Source organism: Trichomycterus rosablanca, chromosome 8 (genome assembly GCF_030014385.1).
Source record: "Trichomycterus rosablanca isolate fTriRos1 chromosome 8, fTriRos1.hap1, whole genome shotgun sequence".
In the NCBI taxonomy this organism is placed as follows: Eukaryota; Metazoa; Chordata; class Actinopteri; order Siluriformes; family Trichomycteridae; genus Trichomycterus; species Trichomycterus rosablanca.
In genome coordinates, this window is record NC_085995.1 from 22,077,191 (window position 1) to 22,097,618 (window position 20,428).

General features: G+C 38.6%; 1 protein-coding gene across 1 annotated transcript in view; it reads right to left on the reverse strand.

Annotated features, from left to right (window-relative positions):
- The window catches only part of LOC134318698 (collagen alpha-1(XXIII) chain-like), a 121,736-nt gene extending 101,308 nt beyond the window's left edge, over positions 1–20,428 (reverse strand). The window contains exons 1-2 of the mRNA XM_062999633.1: positions 19,939–20,428; positions 15,537–15,606 (exon numbers count right to left, since the gene is read on the reverse strand). Coding sequence (XP_062855703.1) covers positions 15,537–15,606; positions 19,939–20,190 — 322 coding nt within the window. The 5' untranslated portion in view covers positions 20,191–20,428. The remainder of the gene's footprint in view (positions 1–15,536; positions 15,607–19,938) is intronic.

Sequence of the window (20,428 nt, forward strand, 5' to 3'; positions counted from 1 at the left end):
CTGAATTTAGGTAATATATGGCAACCCTAACCAAAGGTAGCTAGCAAGATGCTAGTACAACAGCATTTATGAGCTGTATTATTATTACCTGCTTAATTGTAAGTTCAATTATGTTCTAATCACACAGTGAACAACTCAGGTTTAATACTGATTGTTAGGCTGTTCGGTTATCCCACACTCAGACATAGCCATCATATCTGTGTAGATGCCTGACCATCCGATAGCATTTAAACCCTGGATCTCAGCCGTCAATAATGTAAATATAAAGAAGCGCAGATGTGAAAAAAAACAAAAAAACAAATAAAGCCACAGCCAGGCAGCATCATTTTCATTTTAAGATATCTATATGGAAGCATCACTGTATGAGGCACAGTTAATGGAAAGGTAATAATGCAAAGTACATGCTCCACTATGCAAAAGTTAGCAATAAAGCCAAACTTGTTCTATCATATGGTGCAAAATTATTTAATACATACATCCATATAAGTAATATAAAAGTTGTAATATCTTCCAAATGTGACATAACCAAGTATTAAAAAAGGCTTGGAGGCTAAAAACATTTTCAGGGCACTACAGTATTAATACATATGGTGCGTCATCTGAAACCTACCACCGTAAAAAAAAACAAAAAAAACACAACACTCACTGTTAAGATCATGACCATAAAATGGCAGATCTTTTACACCATCATAAGAAGCAATTAATCCCTCCCTTCTTCCCTCATGGCCTCTGTCACCGCCGAGTAAAAAATATCCACCTCTACAGCACCTGTCACTGGCCACAAACATTGGATCTCACTATCGCCATTGCAATTTGGAGAATGGCAATCTCATTTAAGACTGATCCACCCATCATCTGGAGAGGTGACAATCCCCCTTTTATCTCCAACATTGTTTGATATCAGACGAGTTTGGCACTCTTGATCTCACTAGTGCACATGCCAACAGATGGTGTCTGAACCTGCCCAGGCTTGGCACTGATTGTATGTATGGCTCTGAAACCACAGTAGCAACAATTGGGACTAAATTTAGGAGAGGGCTCTAGATAGTAAAGCAATGCCTAAAACCTTTTTTAATTTAATGAAGCAACTTCATTTAGTACAAAAAATGCAGGGAAGAAGATTCTGCTTTACCTTCTTTATAAAGAAATGATTACTGCTGGATTATGGACAGCACTGGACAGCTGGATTATGGATTATGGACAAAAACTACACCTGCAGGAAAGGCTTCGTGAGCCATTTGGAACTGTCAGCACTGTTCATAAATGATCTATAAAACATCTGTTTTTATCTAAACCAAAACAGAAATAAGCAAGCTGTCAAGGCCTGAGGAAGCAATGTAGTGCTCACTTTATCATGCTTTACCTTTGGGATTTGGTGTTGGCATGTAGTGCCAGTTTTCCTTTATACAACATGATGCATGTCTGCCAAAATGCTTAAAAACTGATTATTTATTTACAGAAAATGCAAACTGCATTACTTTTCTCTGTGATGTCCTCCTATATTAAACTCTGCCTATGATGGTTCCAAGTCTGGCTGCAAAAGGAGAAAGACTGGTCACTGGGCCAGCACCCCAGCCCCATAAACACTTAACTACCTTAAACTCCAACAAAGTCATGCTAAGTGATTTGGGATATAAAAAGAATTTTACTTAATAACTACAACTCGTAAAACACTAAATTAATTATTTTGTATAAGTGCAAGGCAAGAACTAAAAGACAAAGTTTCTCCCTTTTCCTCCAGATTTTTAGCACGTCCAATTTTTTTACCCAATTGCGTTATGCTTCCTCTCTACTGGTGCTGACCTCTGCCCCGATTATGGAAAGCGAACTGACACACGCACCCTCCGACACGTCAGCAGTAGCCGACTGCATCTTTTCACTTGCACGAGGCGAGTTCCAGCTTTGCAGACCAGCTTTGTGCACAGAGAGCCACACCCTGATCGCATTATTCCTCTACTCTATGCAGACGCCATCAACGCCATCAATCAGCCAGCAGAAGTCGTAATTGCATCAGTTATGAGGAACCAGTTCCAGCTCCCTCCTGGATGAACAACAGCCAAACGTCGTTCATATAGCCGCCCAGCCCATCTGGATGGCAGAGCTGAGATTCGATCCGATGTATTCGAAATCCCAGCTCTAGTGTGCTAGCATATTTTAGCGCTGCGCCACCTGAGCGGCTATCATCATAAAGTTAAATTTCTTGGAAAGATTTTTTTTTAGCGGCAGGTCTGGTTTTACCAGGAAATATCATTAATAGCATTTATGCAGTTATGACAAAATACCGTGCAAGCAACTGATGGCTAAAGGCCTTGCTTAGTTGTCCAACAGTGATAACTTGGCGATAGTGAAAATTTATCAGGTATTTTAAAATGATTATAACAATTATATTGCTAAAAATGCATCAATTGAACAGACTTTAAAAAACTATTTCCATTTGCACAACTCAAAGAAAAAGATTTATTCTTACAATGAGGAAATGGTTCTACAGTACTTATGACTATTATTAATTGGAATAACCATTGCATATCCAATTACATTACTAAAATATAATCTTATATAGCAATATAATCCTTTTCCTTGTTTCTTATTTGTCTTTTTGCACAATACACTGCACAACTGTACCTTATAATGACTGCTGCTACTTGCACAAAAATACATTGCATAATTGCACCCTTACAATAACTGCTGCTACTTGTCTCTTCGAATAAGTTATTTATTCTTTTCATCTTGTACAGTAATTAGTTTTAGCTTTTCTAGTTTTAGTAATTTAGTTAAGTTTTAGTAGTCAGTTCCAGTTTGTCTTCGTTTCTATTTTTTTATTGCTGCCTTAGTTATACTGTATATACAGTGTATCACAAAAGTGAGTACACCCCTCACATTTCTGCAAATATTTCAATATATTCCATGTGTCAAGGTCCCAGATGTAAATGGGGAGCAGGGCTGTTAAATTTGGTGTTTTGGGTACAATTCTCTCATACTGGCCACTGGATATTCAACATGGCACCTCATGGCAAAGAACTCCCTGAGGATGTGAGAAATAGAATTGTTGCTCTCCACAAAGATGGCCTGGGCTATAAGAAGATTGCTAACACCCTGAAACTGAGCTACAGCATGGTGGCCAAGGTCATACAGCGGTTTTCCAGGACAGGTTCCACTCGGAACAGGCTTCGCCAGGGTCGACCAAAGAAGTTGAGTCCACGTGTTCGGCGTCATATCCAGAGGTTGGCTTTAAAAAATAGACACATGAGTGCTGCCAGCATTGCTGCAGAGGTTGAAGACGTGGGAGGTCAGCCTGTCAGTGCTCAGACCATACGCCGCACACTGCATCAACTCGGTCTGCATGGTCGTCATCCCAGAAGGAAGCTGACGCACAAGAAAGCCTGCAAACAGTTTGCTGAAGACAAGCAGTCCAAGAACATGGATTACCTGGAATGACCTGTGGTCTGACGAGACCAAGATGAACTTGTTTGGCTCAGATGGTGTCCAGCATGTGTGGCGGCGCCCTGGTGAGAAGTACCAAGACAACTGTATCTTGCCTACAGTCAAGCATGGTGGTGGTAGCATCATGGTCTTGGGCTGCATGAGTGTTGCTGGCACTGGGGAGCTGCAGTTCATTGAGGGAAACATGAATTCCAACATGTACTGTGACATTCTGAAACAGAGCATGATCCCCTCCCTTCGAAAACTGGGCCTCATGGCAGTTTTCCAACAGGATAACGACCCCAAACACAACCTCCAAGATGACAACTGCCTTGCTGAGGAAGCTGAAGGTAAAGGTGATGGACTAAACCCAATTGAGCACCTGTGGCGCATCCTCAAGTGGAAGGTGGAGGAGTTCAAGGTGTCTAACATCCACCAGCTCCGTGATGTCATCATGGAGGAGTGGAAGAGGATTCCAGTAGCAACCTGTGCAGCTCTGGTGAATTCCATGCCCAGGAGGGTTAAGGCAGTGCTGGATAATAATGGTGGTCACACAAAATATTGACACTTTGGGCACAATTTGGACATGTTCACTGTGGGGTGTACTCACTTATGTTGCCAGCTATTTAGACATTAATGGCTGTGTGTTGAGTTATTTTCAGAAGACAGTAAATCTACACTGCTATACAAGCTGTACACTGACTACTCTAAGTTATATCCAAGTTTTATTTCTATAGTGTTGTCCCATGAAAAGATATAATAAAATATTTGCAGAAATGTGAGGGGTGTACTCACTTTTGTGATACACTGTATATTATGTAAAAAGTTTTATATTATAAAAATTGCATACAATTATTCTCTTAGTTTAATCCTGTGATATATAAGTATATACTCACAGTTGGAGTATACTGAAGTTCGGAGGACAAGCAAAGTAAGAATTTTATTCTACAGTGTTTCTACTGTGCACATGACAATAAAACTCTTCAATCTTGAATATCCCCTAATTCTAAGAATAGGTTAAATCAAACATGACTTGGATTTTTAGTAGAATTTTTGTTGAATTTAACTGATTTCAAATAACTGATTTTCACATTATCTGAAAGTTTTGCTACAATTTTTAAAGTTTAACAAAGTTTACACTTTGTTGGTAATAGAATTGTAAATAATTTTAACATGCCTTAGATTTAACCTCTTTTAACCTCTTTACTCAACCCTAATGAACCAAGTGCTAAGTGTGCTTCTGGCTGCCACCTCTGGCTTTAAATAAAGCTACTGTGATGGACTGGCGAGGCAGAGTTGACTGAAAGTCTGTCCCCATATAGTGACTAACAGCAGTCTCACTGTCCACATAGCTTACTGGCAAACTCCAACCAGATGCCGGACAATTTTCCTAATTGTACTATACCACATAATGACCACTTCCCCTCGCAAAGCTGGCACAGTTTTCCTTAAAATATCCTTTCTGGTGCCAGAGTTCTAAGCACTAGCAAATTTACAATAACTGTTGTCATAACCCTTTTACAAGTCATCAGTCTAAAACATGTATAAACATGTGGATAAACGAGTGCTTAGTAAAATCATCACCTCATTTTAAAGCACTGCAACCAAAGTTTAGCTTACAAAGATGATTAAAACAAGTTTATACAGCTTTAGAAAGCTCAGCATTGGTGGCCTAGTGTAATACAGTAGATTGCTACACAAACCGAGCACCCTGTAAAAATGACAATTATATTTTTAGGCATTGTAATTCATTATCACAATAATCTAATGGAATTAAATTATTTAAAAAAAAAACAAATTTAATACTTAAAAGGGAAAGTGTGTAGCAGCACAATTTGGACTATTTGTGGTATGCTATTATATCTGTTTCAAGTAGTTGGAAAAAAAAAACAATTTAGCTTTTTACTGAAGAATACCTGAAGTAGTTTGTGTTGACATGTTTGTTTTTAGAAGTTGAGTTGTCTCTGCATGATATAGACCAATGACAATTGGTATAGTTTTCTTAATTTGATTTTTTACAAATGCTTCAGGGCGCTGGTGTAGCACAGCTGTAAATTACCCTAGCCCACTACTGTTGGCATACATGGTTCAAAATTCCAGAGGTGCTATCGGCCGGTTGGCCACCTACATACAGACATGATTGGCTTTGCCTGAGTGGAAAAATTAATTGGTTTCCTGTCTGGGTGTGTTACTACATTGCACCAATGTAACTTTAAAGAAAAAAGGGCAAGAAAGTTGGAATCACTTCACAGATAAAGTTTCTAAATATACATTTCTTTACATGGTGACATGATTGTTGTAAATACAACAGGTCAGAAGGTTGAGAAGAGATGAGGCATTAGCCTTTTTTCATTTTAACGGGTATTTGATAAGTGGCACAGTTACAGCACAGTGATTGACATTCTGTTTCTTATTTTTTCAATTTTCCTCCCACACTAGTCATATCCAATTACCTGATCCAATTACCTGATCCAATTACCTGAGCTACCTCTACTGCTGCAGGCCTCCACTTAGAACCGAGTAGGCCATAAACAACTCATATGGAGACCTGTTTCGTGCATCAAACTCCGTTATCTGTGCAGGCACCATCGACCAGCCAGCAGAGGTCATAACTGCCACAGTTATGAGGAATCCCATCTGGCATTCCCACAAGAATCATTGTCCATATAGGCGCCCGCCCGACCTGCCGGTAGCAGAGCTGAGATTCAAACTTGAAAGCTTGAGATGTTAGACACTTTTGTTTTTAGATACACAATTTAAAGCTAATTACTTGAGTCACAAAAGCAATGTGATTCACCATGCAGGAAACAATCATTGGACAATGCTACGGCATGACTAAGTAACTATAATGTGCTTTAATTAAGTCAGTTTAAACAAATGTTTAGGAAATGTTTTCATGCCATCCTGCATTTTCCACTTGAGATTTTCCCTGACTAGATAAAGCCTGCATTGGTCATCTAAAGTCGTTCCTTAAATCACACAAAAATATAACAAATATTGGTCCTTAAGTATTGCTCAGATAATGTATATAATTAGTTAGTTAGTTAGACCCTTGACTGATGTCGTAGGGGTGCCATGCAGGAGAGGGCAATCAGCGACCTCCATTGCTCTCAGTCCTCGGTTTTTCGCAGTAATGTGCCACGGGTCTGTCCGGTCTGTTCTTTGACATTGTAAAAGCCAGGACTTGCGTTCACACCATCTTTGCCGTTTGCCTTCCACTGTGCCTTGGAGGATTGTCTTGGCTAGTGAGTCATGGCGGGTCACATGGATACCAAGCTTACGGCATCGCACAGTGGCAAGAAGAGGCTCCTGGTTTCCCGCGAGTGTGCTGATTTGCTGCCAGACGTATTCGCTGGTGTATTTTTTGTTTGTTTATTAGGATTTTAACGTCATGTTTTACACTTACTCATTACACAAGTTCACAAGGTTATATTAAACACAGTCATGACAATTTTGTGTCTCCAATTCACCTCATTTGCATGTCTTTGGACTGTGGGAGGAAACCGGGGCACCCGGAGGAAACCCACGCAGACACAGAGAGAACATGCAAACTCCACACAGAAAGGACCCGGACTGCCCCACCTGGGGATCAAACCCAGGACCTTCTTGCTGTGAGGCAACAGTGCTACCCATTTAGCCACCGTGCCACCCAGCCAATCATTTATATCAGGTACTGTTTACTGTGGCTTTATTAAGATATGGTAATGACATATGTTAATAAACTGTCTAAGCAATCAGTTAAGGGGAGGACCTGTACACCTGGCTTTCTTTTTATGGGTTCTCCCAGTGTCATGTTTTCCAAAAACATGCAGAAGGTGGACTGCTTTAAATTTTAACTAGGTGCATTACGTGGTTACATGAATGTGTAAGTGTATCAGGTACTGTTTACTGTGTCTTTATTAAGATATGGTAATGACATATGTTAATAAACTGTCTAAGCAATCAGTTAAGTCAAGTTGATCAGGTTGCTGTGGACATCTATCTGCAATTTAACTTAATTTGGATGTAATGCATTACTAAACAGGGGTGAGATTCAAATTAATTGGAGAGAAAATAGGGGTAAACACGCAACCACTGATGTTTATACTTCAATAATGCTCAAAATAACCAGTGAAGAGTAGAATAAACATTAAAGAGAAACCTCCTGAAGGTCTTTAACTCTTCGATTTACACGTTCTGAAAGTGTTTACCGCTTTCTCGTTTTCCTTCATTAAATTTTATTGAAATTTTCCATGTCACCTGCACCTCGCGATAATGTGACTTCAGACATCTAATCACTTCCAAACCACCTCAGCAAAAGCATGCTGCAATTATTTACATGCCACAAAGCAGCACAAATTTGGAGTCTACTCTTAATACTTGATCAGATACACATGCATCACTCCTCCCTTAATATCTACTACCAAATTTTACACAGTATAAAATGTATGTATTTGTTTTTCCTATGCAGTTTCTCACTCATGGCATTTTTCATTGTAGATCTTTTAAACCATTTGATAAACCAGATCCTCGGGACTCATGCTCAATCTACCAGCTGTAGATTGATGCCATCTGATTTAGGTTAGCATTTGTAAGCTAAGTGGTAATGTAGTTTAAACAAAGTATTTAAAAAGGATTAGTAGTTTAAATGGAATAAATATTTTAAAAGGTTCAAAAGAAAGTGGTTGGAATTAAAAGTTAGCTGCTCAGAACTCTGTAACAACAAAGACAGCTGTGTCACAGACAGCAATAATTGGAAACAAAGGTTCACATTGCTAATTAATTTGCAGGTAAGTACATTGCTAACATATTGAGCTGGTATGGCGTAATGGTAAAGAGCCACGCTGTGGTGTCAGAAGTGCCTGAATTAAGGGGTTGGGCTAGGCTCACAAATACAGAAAGTGCATGGCATTATGTGAACCTAGCCATTGCAGGATACACATCTCAGTGCACTCTTAGGGCCAGTCCCAGGCCCAGATAAATAGAAGGGTTGTGCTAGGAAGGGCAACCAACAAAAAGAAAGTGCAATTCAAATATGTGGATGAGTAATCCACTGTGGTGACACCTTACAGGAGCAGCCGAAAGGAATCAAGTAGTCGCATAAAAAACTGTCATTTGGCGCCCAGGTGGCGCAGCGGGATATTCCACTAGCACACCAGCGCCGAGATTCTGAACTCCTCGGTTCATTGCCACTGGTCGGCTGGGTGCCATCTAGCGGGCATAATTGGCAGTGTCTGCAGCATGGTTCTTCTAGGGCGAAATGACCGGACTATGTGGGTGGGGTCCTCAAACGCTGTGTAAGGACCCTGACCAGCAGATAGAGAGATGCCTGTACAGAGTGCATAGGTGAAAAAAGGGTTCTTCTAAGGGCTGTGCACAGGTCGGAGAAGGCGTGAGCAGCAATATACCCACCTCAACTGCAATCAGGGATCCCCTAGCAGCGGAAGACAAATGGACTATGCTAAATTGGGAGAAAATGGGAGAAAAATGCAAAAACAAAATAGAAAAAAACTGTAATTCGTGATAACTCTAAAAGCCCCCCACCAATACCTCCTAAAAATAACCATTATGTACACATAATTTACATTTACCATTTTATTCTGACTAGAGTCACAGTGAGTCCTGAAGGCACCGTGCACATGGAAGCACACACTTATCCATGTGCTCACTTACACTACTTACAGCAATCTAGCTGGAATGTTTTGGAAGATTTTAGTTCTCATAGGTAACCCACACAAACACTAGGCCCCACCTCACAACTTACAGGAGTTAAAGGATCTGCTGCTAACATCTTGGTGCCAGATACCACAGCACACCTCCAGGGGTCTAGTGGAGTCCATGCCTCGATGGGTCAGGGCTGTTTTGGCAGCAAAAGGGGGACCAACACAATATGAGGAAGGTGGTCATAATGTTATGCCTGATCACGGTATACTACAGCTTTTTAAGTAAGCAAAACCGATTCCTCAAACAACCCTATATACACTGATCAGCCATAACAATAAAACCACCTCCTTGTTTTTACACTCACTGTCCATTTTATCAGCTCCACTTACCATATAGAAGCACTTTGTAGTTCTACAATTACTGAATGTAGTCCATCTATTTCTTTACATACTTTTTTAGCCTGCTTTCACCTGTTCTTCAATGGTCAGAACCCCTACAGGACCACCACAGAGCAGGTATTATTTGGGTGTTGGATCATTCTTAGCACTGCAGTGACACTGACATAGTGGTGTGTTAGTGTGTGTTGTACTGGTATGAATGGATCAGACACAGCAGCGCTGCTGGAGTTTTTAAATACTTAAAATGTCCACTCACTGTCCACTCTATTAGACACTCCTACCTAGTTGATCCACCTTGTAGATGTAAAGTCAGGGATGATCGATTATCTATTGCTGCTGTTTGAGTTGGTCATCTTCTAGACCTTCATCAGTGGTCACAGGACGCTGCCCACGGGGCGATGTTGGCTGGATGTTTTTGGTTGGTGGACTATTCTCAGTCCAGCAGTGACAGTGAGGTGTTTAAAAACTCCATCAGTGCTGCTGTGTCTTATCCATTCATACCAGTACAACACACACTAAAACACCATCACCATGTCAGTGTCACTGCAGTGCTGAGAATGATCCACCACCCAAATAATACCTAATGTGTAGTGGTCCTGGGAGAGTCCTGACCATTGAAGAACAGCATGAAAGGGGGTTAACAAAGCATGCAGAGACACAGATGGACTACAGTCAGTAATTATAGAACTACAAAGTGCTTATATATGGTAAGTGGAGCTGATAAAATGGACAGTGAGTGTAGAAACAAGGAGGTGGTTTTAATGTTATGGCTGATAGGTGTATAATCAGTGCTGTGATCATATAGTGCTTTACACTGAACAATCTACATACATCTACATACCGACATGATTGGCTAAGTCTGGGCGAGCCCTGCAATGGATTGAAATCCTGTCTGGTGTGTGTTAACTGCACTGCACCCACATTTCAGGTCATGCAGAGGCCATGACCAGGATTCAGCAGTGGTGAAAAGATGAAAATGAAATGAAAATATTTCACCAAAGGTACTTGGCTAAAAAAAACATTTTGTAAAATATGTGCCCAAGGACAAAGTTACCCAACACCATAATAACTTCTGGTTGTTTAATGAATCTGTTGGTGAGTCAGTTTAGATAATTTAGATCATTTAACACATCCAGACTTGTTTTCACCAGCCCTGTAGGATATAAAACATTCATCTTGAACCTTTCCATTAAAGCTAAGCAGTCATTTTTAAGTTTCTACATAAACACTATCTAAATCTAAAAAGAGCAGTCAGTCTGGAAAGCATTACACGGGTGATTCTTCAATTGGGGGAACTTTTACGTCCCTAGGTTATAAATTTGTGTTAAAAATACTACAAAACAAATATTTTAGGTATTAAAAAGATCATTCATTGCATCACTAAAAAAAATTACATACCAAAATAATTATGATTTCCATTTTTTATGATGATTTAAACATCAATATTTTTCTACTTTGGCCTTGTCCCCAACCCAGACTTTAGAACTTCTCTGCTGTAATAAAAAGCTAAAAAGTGATCAATTCCTTATAAAAATCACAATATGAGTTTTATAATAACTTAAAAAAAAACAAAATGTAATTTTTTTTTTCATATTTGTACAACAATATATTATATATATATATATATATATATATATATATGTATATATATATATATATATATATATAGAGCAATATATTACTGTCCCCAGCATTATCGTCATTACCGCAACAGTGTATGGTTTCTGTAGGGAATCATTTGAAGGTAACACTTGTTTATGTTGTAACCATGGAAACAAAGATTCGCAAGGAAGCACATGCCAGCCATGAGAGAAGATTGACATTTTAATGTCTGTAAATGTGATTACTTAAATCATGTATTCCTCCTGATCACAGAGTATATTTATTCAGCGTCATTACCATTTACATCAATATGGCAGTACTTTATGGCAGTACTTTAAAAAAAAAAAAAAGAAATTTACACATTATTTATATGTATTTAAAGTGCATCTTGTACTAGCTGTTGACTAGCTTTAGCAAATCCATGGCCTAGCTAGTTTTCTTTCTTTAAAAAAGTAAAAATTTTCATTATCGCAACACGTCATTACCAACACATAATGACATTTTGCTATGCCACCGCAAATAAATATGAAATATTAAAATTCTATATAAGCTCAATTGTAGCCATCATTAAGTCTTTGCTCTAAAGCATGTAAGCATTATTTGACATAATTAAAACTAAATTATTACTAATTTTATTTTTCAAAAGTAAAGAGCCCGCAATTGAAGAATCACCCACACATCTCTAAGACTCCACTGAACTTCAGGGAGAGCCCTTATCTTCAAATTATGGTTCATCATGAACTCATCCAGGAAGATAGAATACATTTTGGTATGCACTCCCCTCTGCACCCCTCACTATACTGATAACTAGCATTATCAAAACAAACAAGCTGGCTACAAAAGAGACTAGAGCAAGAAAATCATTCAGTAGTGGTGCTGCATCCACACCCTTTCACAGAATCATAAAACAAGCAAGAAGCAACCAAAACCGGACAAGACTCAAACTGTTCATGAGAGCTAAAATGGGCTGTTCCTAGTTTGTGGACGTCCCATCTCTTCTATCCTGGCATAAGGCTCAGATCTTATTGCACAACTTCCTAGTGGCATATTTCACCCAGAACACATGCTACCATGCCCTGGCAGGATATTTTAAGCGAGTCCTTTTGGAGAGATGAAAGTAAATCCAAGTGCTATGTACATCAGAACCACCTGCCACACCCCAAAATACTCCGATTACTCAGTGCCATTGAAAAATGATTTATAGTAAAGACTTTCCCACACCTTGCACTCCCTTGTCTATCATTTATTTACACTTTTATCAGTCGCTGAGGTATACTTAGTATGTAAACCAACGCTACTGTTCAGAGAAGAATCATAGCATGTAGCATGTTGGCTCATTAGAGTGGCAAATCTTTAATTATTAGGTGTCTGTCAGTACAACACACCTTCTTCACTTGTTTCCTGAGATGTACTTGGTAATTTATGCACCCAAAGAATGATCGACTCTGTCCTGATGCAGTTCAGTGGCATTTTGCCGACGCTTCTTAAGATCTGACCTTTAAAGGAAAACCAGCACTTTAAAACAAACCACCTCCTTGTTTCTACACTCACTGTCCATTTTATCAGCTCCACTTACCATATAGAAGCACTTTGAAGTTTTACAATTACTGACTGTAGTCTATCTGTTTCTCTACATATCTTTTAAGCTTGCTTTCATCCTGTTCTTCAATGGTCAGGACCCCCACAGGACCACCACAGAGCAGGTATTATTTGGGTGGTGGATCATTCTCAGCACTGCAGTGACAATGACATGGTGGTGGTGTGTTAGTGTGTGTTGTGCTGGTATGATTGGATCAGACACAGCAGCGCTGCTGGAGTTTTTCAATACCGTGTCTGCTCACTGTCCTCTCTATTAGACACTCCTACCTAGTTGGTCCACCTTGTAGAAAGTCAGAGACGATCGCTCATCTACTGCTGCTGTTAGAGTTGGTCATCTTCTAGACCTTCATCAGTAGTCATAGGACGCTGCCCATGGGGCGCTGTTGGCTGGATATATTTTTGGTTGGTGGATTCTATTCTCAGTCCAGCAGTAACAGTTAGGTGTTTAAAAACTCCATCAGCGCTGCTGTGTCTGATCCACTCATACCAGCACAACACACACCAACACACCACCACCATGTCAGTGTCACTGCAGTGCTGAGAATGACCCACCACCCAAATAATACCTACTCTGTGGTAGTCCTGTGGGATGAAAGGGGTTAACAAAGCATGCAGAGAAACAGATGGACTACAGTCAGTAATTGTAGAACTACAAAGTGCTTCTATATGGTAAGTGGAGCTGATGAAATGGACAGTGAGTGTAGAAACAAGGAGGTGGTTTTAATGTTATAGCTGATCAGTGTATATTTGAATATATTTATATATGATTTTTCTAAACCAGAGCCTATTTCACTTAACATCATTTCAATTTAAAACAAAACACCCTGGACATGGTGCCCAGTATTTCACAGGGCAACACACACTCACACATTACTTAATTAATCACACCTAAATTGACATTTCTGATTAAGAGGTGAGAAGAAACCAAAGTACCTGGGTAAAACTCACACTGACACAAGGAGAACATGCTAAAACAACAAACAGAGTCAAAAAGCAAATATCTAGTCTGAAACAATGGCTGCCAGTTAATACACAGACAAAATCCTTCTTAAAAAGTTGCATATTGAAGCTTTATTCATACACTAAGCTCTCAAAGTAAAACGTGGGCCTAGATTACTGGAGCGGTACCAACAGGACCAAAAGGACAAAATGTTCTGATGGGACTTATGTAATGCAAAATTGTATTATATCCAAAATTACTCAATCAAACATCATATCAAGCCTGTAAGAAGCCTTTAAGAATATCATTACGCATTCACACAGGAGAGAAGCCGTATCACTGCTCAGAGTGTGGAAAGAGATTTACTCAACAGGGTAAACTTCAACAACACCAGCGCATTCACACAGGAGAGAAACCGTATTACTGCTCAGAGTGTGGAAACAGTTTTTCTTGTCAGAGTACACTCCAACAACACCAGCGCATTCACACAGGAGAGAAGCCATATCAGTGCTCAGACTGTGGGAAGAGTTTTGCTTATGTAAAGAATTTTAAGCAACATCAGCGAATTCACATAGAAAACCTATATCACTGTTATAAGTGTATGCCGTAGCCGTATGCTGTATGCCGTAGCCTAGTGGTTAAGGCACTGGACTAGTGATCAGAAGGTCGCTGGTTCAAGCCCCACCACTCCCAGCTTGCTGCTGTTGGGCCCTTGAGCAAGGCCCGAAACCCTCAATTGCTCAGACTGTATACTGTCAGTGCAATGTAAGTCACTTTGGATAAAGGCGTCTGCTAAATGCCTAAAATGTAAATGTTATGTAAATGTAAATTACGCCCACACTGGCAACCTAACCAGTTCCTCAGTCTGTCACATCAGTGACCACAGAGCCCACGTCTACTCTGGAGACAGAAATACCTCTCTCTCTCATCACTCACCCACTTATGCACTCATTCATATACTCACTCACTCTAATCCAAATCCTGTCAGCCACGATTCTGGTTTCAAACGACAACCGTTGAGTCTAAAATGAAAGGGCTTCAACTTACAGTTCTGAGTCCCTAACGGGACTTCTGAGGTGCTGTCCACATAAACATACACACACATACACAAACCCACACATGCACACACCACCTATAAACAGAAGCTGATTCTCTCTGTCCTCCTTTAACCTTAATCTCTCATTGCTTTCATAATGACTATTTATTTTGAAACATATAGCAACAGCAACAATTACGTATATAATACCAACAAATATTCAATGAGAGAAAAGAAACAATTAATAAGAAGAAGGAAAGGAAAAAGACATAAAAGATGTTATACAGACATTAACCCCAGCATTTGCTGCTAATGTGTGTGTGTGTGTGTGTGTGTGTGTATGTGTGTGTGTTTTTATACTGAGCATAGACAAATGGTATAGCTCTTATTTAGACTGTGATTTATTACTGCATATTGGATAAAAAAAAAGTGCAACAGGATAGATTGTTGTGACTGGGCATGGTTACTGAATCATTTCCTTTTGCCTTGCCATTTATGACCAACAGAGGGGGCATGGAGGTGTAGATGATTGGCGTAGCAATTTCGCTTAACTGCTTTCTCTTAAAACCATGAAACCATAATGCCATCACTAGAAAACCACCCTGGATAAGTAAGCTGTCCCAGAGGTGGCATGACGGCACCAGTTGGAAAATGTTCTTGCATATTTGTGTCCAGTAGTTTACACGTCACAATTTTTATTAAATCCCACCGCTGCAATCATGTAGTCAAAACCACACAATAATACATGTCTTTAATTACAGTGCAACACATTATAAACACTTTTCAACTTACAGAGCTCTCACAGAGCTCACACAGAGGTTCCTGTTATTTGTCTCACACTTTCTTGAGGTGCCTTTCATGTGTAAAGTGTTTTATAAAGTAAGTAAATTGGACATACCTGGAGGACAGACGCACTCTTGACCGACGTCTCTCGTTTTACGCAGTTTTGGCATCAGTTCACTCAGCCTCTGATACAGAAAGCATGATACACACAATCGTCAGTCAATTCAACAACAATTTATATACGTTCAGTTAGATTTTATGGTGCTGTTCACAACAGACATCATAGCTTTACATTGAGGTCTCAAATTAGTAAGACTGAGGTGTCAGTGACAGGTAAAGAAGTCTTTCAAAGAACCAGTGTTGAAAGTGGAACATATCCACTTCTGGGTTCTAGTTAATACTATATAGGTTAATGCCAACAATGCTGTGTAGCATATAGATATCAACATATTTTTGATAATCCCCACCTTCTTGTGAGAGGTTTGGCATGTTCCTGCTGCCTTCACTTGCTTTCTGTGTCTGTTGCTATAAATTACCCTAGGTGTTAATAACTAAGGTCAATGTGTGATGCCCTGCAGTGGACTGGTGCTCTGTCTAGGGTATATTCCAGCAATGAGTCCAGTGTTTCCAGGTGGCTTTGGACTCACCGCACCCTGGTCAGAATAAGCTGGTTATGAATTTCCTATGTTGCGAATATACAACATCACCTGATAGCCCAGATCAAGATAAAGTAGTTATGGAAAATGAATAAATTATCAAATTAAAATAAACGGAAAATGATTTTTTAATATAATGCTGTAAATTATATATACAGTGTATCACAAAAGTGAGTACACCCCTCACATTTCTGCAAATATTTTATTATATCTTTTCATGGGACAACACTATAGAAATAAAACTTGGATATAACTTAGAGTAGTCAGTGTACAGCTTGTATAGCAGTGTAGATTTACTGTCTTCTGAAAATAACTCAACACACAGCCATTAATGTCTAAATAGCTGGCAACATAAGTGAGTACACCCCACAGTGAACATGTCCAAATTGTGCCCAAAGTGTCAATATTTTGTGTGACCACCATTATTATCCAGCACTGCCTTAACCCTCCTGGGCATGGAATTCACCAGAGCTGCACAGGTTGCTATGATGACATCACGGAGCTGGTGGATGTTAGACACCATTTACACCTGGGACCTTGACACATGACACCAGGGAGGGACAACGACACATTTGGGCACAATTTGGACATGTTCACTGTGGGGTGTACTCACTTATGTTGCCAGCTATTTAGACATTAATGGCTGTGTGTTGAGTTATTTTCAGAAGACAGTAAATCTACACTGCTATACAAGTTGTACACTGACTACTCTAAGTTATATCCAAGTTTTATTTCTATAGTGTTGTCCCATGAAAAGATATAATAAAATATTTGCAGAAATGTGAGGGGTGTACTCACTTTTGTGATACACTGTATATATATATATATATATATATATATATATATATATATATATATACATAAATTAATTTTTATTAGTTTTTTGTATTTTTTTAAATGACAAATGGCAGATGTTTCCCCTAAAATGTGTTTTAATTTTTACATTTTCAGTGTTATTCATTCATTTTTTATTATTTTTTCTGTTAAACATTTAATCATATCTAATAAAATGAAAGCATCAAAGCTTAATCCAAAATGATCTCTTTATCTATCATAAACTCCAAATAAGTACACAGGCAGCAAAGTTACCTTAATGTAAAAAATAAAATTAAATAAAGAATGATTATTTAAGTATCAAGTAAACTAGTTTTAAACAAATAGGTTGTATGCAGATGTCATTTTAAATGTGTTTTTAAAATAACATGCAAAGCTCCACCCACCACTAACTTACTACTGTAAAAAACACTAAAGTATTAAAAATAAAACATGAAAATTATATTGTAAATGAAACAATATACTTGAATGTTTTTAGTCCTACTTTGGTCCTATTATTTCTTATTATCTACAGTAGGGAAAAGACTTCTTTTTAAATACCATTAAAAATTTCATTCAGTTGCAGCATGTTTTAGTAAGGTTTAAGGTTGTGTTAAATTCTACAATTTTGGGGTAAAAAGTAAGTAACTAAGTGAGAACTAAGTAATGCTGAGCCATTATTTACCTAACTCAATACAAAGAAATTACTTTTAAAGTTTGGCTGATCAGCTTGATAATATTTTGTAAATATAAACAAATTTAGAATTTGACACCTGCAACACACTCAAATGAAGTTATCATATTTGCCACGTTTGCATCTCCTTTCCTTACATTAATCACACTTTTTTTTAATAGTTTGCGAACTGAGGACAACTGGAAGTTTTGCCTATTCCTGCTTGCTACAAGACTTTAGAGTTCGAAAGTCTGTGGGCGTCGTTGTCTGATTCTCACTGTCATGATGCAGTATAGAGTTACAATAACAGACACTGTCATGCTAAAATAAGAGATGACAGATGCTGGCTTTCAACAATCTGGATGGTCCTTTTCAACTTGGCATCCATTTGTCCTAAAACAAGCTTAAATGTGGACTTTTCTGACAACAGCACAGATTTCCACTATAATTTGGTCTATTTGAGATGGTTGCAGGTTGCATTTTGAGTTTCAGATTTCATTGCTTGGACAGCATTGGATTTTGTTACGTGACAATGGTTTTCTGAAGTATTCTCAGGCACATGTGGCTATTTTTATCACAGTAGCATGACGGTTTCTCATGTAATGCCATCTGCAAGCTGAAAGGTCCCACACATTCAATAGTGGCATCCAGCCTTTCCCGATATGGACAGAGATTACTCTGGATCCCCTGAATCCTTTGACAATGTTATGCATTGTAGTGAAAGACAAATTATTTGCAATCTTAAGTAGAGATTTTTTTAACTGATTGACAATTACTGTACCTTTTTTGGCACAAAGATGTGTGCCATAATCCACCTTTGCATGCAAAGACTAAGCCTTTGGTGAATCCTCCTGCTATTAACAAACATAATACTCTTACCAGTTACCAATTCACCTGCTTGTAGTAAAATGTTTCAAAACGTTGTTACTCGATTATATGAACTTTTCACTCTTTTATTGTTTTAAAGGCATGAAATGTAATAACATGCATTGTCAGCATCTACCACTCTTCAAAAACTGCCTACACACTCTAATAATTTTTGTACTTTGACCTATATTACATTCTTGTTATTGCACTGATTAACAAAATCGATACAGGGCCTACTAATATTTCTTACTTTGCCGACTTTTTTTTACAACTATTTATTTGTCTTACATTACATTAAATTCTTGTTGAAGGGGTATAAAACAAACAAAAAATAGACAGTCTGCAGTTGTATGTATTTGTTTTATTGTCCTTTATGATATGCAACACTGGTAGACCTACTTGAGTTAAAGAGAACTGAAAGATTGTTCCTATTGGGAGGTTCTTTACACAGTATTATGTATTATTTAAACTGGTTACAGACTGGTCTTGTAATACAAATTTGTTTTCAGGTAAGACTATATGTCCTGAGACTTTTCTTAATTCTTGTTTTGGTTACCCTGCAGTGTTCTGCTGGTGGTGAATTTGACCCACCTCATGATCAGTTTTCATCTATCCCCTTTATTAAATAATTAATAGTAATTATAATAATTAATATTTATGATTTATCCTTTATTTAAAAAGTGAATATATTACCAAGTACATATAAATAATCACCCTCAATCAGTGCATTAAAGAGTGGTCCACAATTAAATCAAGCCAGCTCATTTCATTGTGAAATGGCTTTTCGCACCTGACTTGGATCACTGTTCTTCAGAATAACTTGTCAAGTGTGGTCAAGATTGTCTACGATGAACCTAAGTATGGTCATTTGCTTTTTTATTTGTCATTTTTTATTTGCAAATAGCCTACATATCAGTGTGACAACCCAGAAACAATCACTGAAACTGAAAGCCTGACAGTCAGTATTTTCTGGCTGATGCGTATGTAAGACTGGTAGAGTTAACAGTAAGATTATTAAAATTAAAATTAGTTCTTTACATGTTTTAAATACATTTATGTGTGTATATAAGGGGCATCTGATAATGTTTATTTAATTACATTATTTAATTGAATAACAGGTATCATATATTTTTTTAAATAATCAGTACAGAACAGAAGCACCACATTGACCCCATGTCCAACTTTCTTCTACATCCTTCACTATATGAATTTCAGATCTTAAAAATTCTCCCTGCTTTTGTTTTTCACTGATCCTCAGTATTTTGCTACGACCGAATGTTTATGAATTATAGAAAAAACACAAGAAACATATTGTGGTGTTGATTGTTTTCTTGGTCCATATAAAATGAATATAAATAATTATGAGTAGTTGAATGGGACGTTGAATGTGTCAATGCACTTTAATCTCTGTAAATAAATCAACCTGTTCTATTAATATATATATATATATATATATATATATATATATATATATATATTATACAGTTTATACAGGAGTCGCAACTTACTTCTTGCAGAAGAATTTGGACGGTATTGTGCAGCTCCTCTGATCCTGAACCTCCAGCTCCATCGCTGATGATCCTCTCCAGCGCGAGCACTCGGCTCTTAGTGTCGCGCGCGTTAACGCTCAACAGGCTGCACGCGGCCAGCGCACCGAGCGAAAGCGCGAGACTTACAGCGGCAGCCATAGTCAAGGAACGGCGCGCGCACCCACACCCTGAGTCCCGAGATGCTTTACTGTCCTCCGCCTGACAGTCCATGTCCACCGATCCGGGAAAGATCCGCTATACCGAACTCGATTCTGCTGTACCAGGGACTCACTCTAAAGCCCTTCAGAAGTGTCTCTGCAATGTCTCACCACACTGACCAGCGCACTGATGGACATACAAGTCTTAAGCTGACTGATGATAGTCCTCTGAGTGGAGTGCACGCGCGTGTGAGTGTTTGCTGTGGAGCGTGAAATGGGGAGAGAAAAGCACGAGCTGCTTCACAACCGAC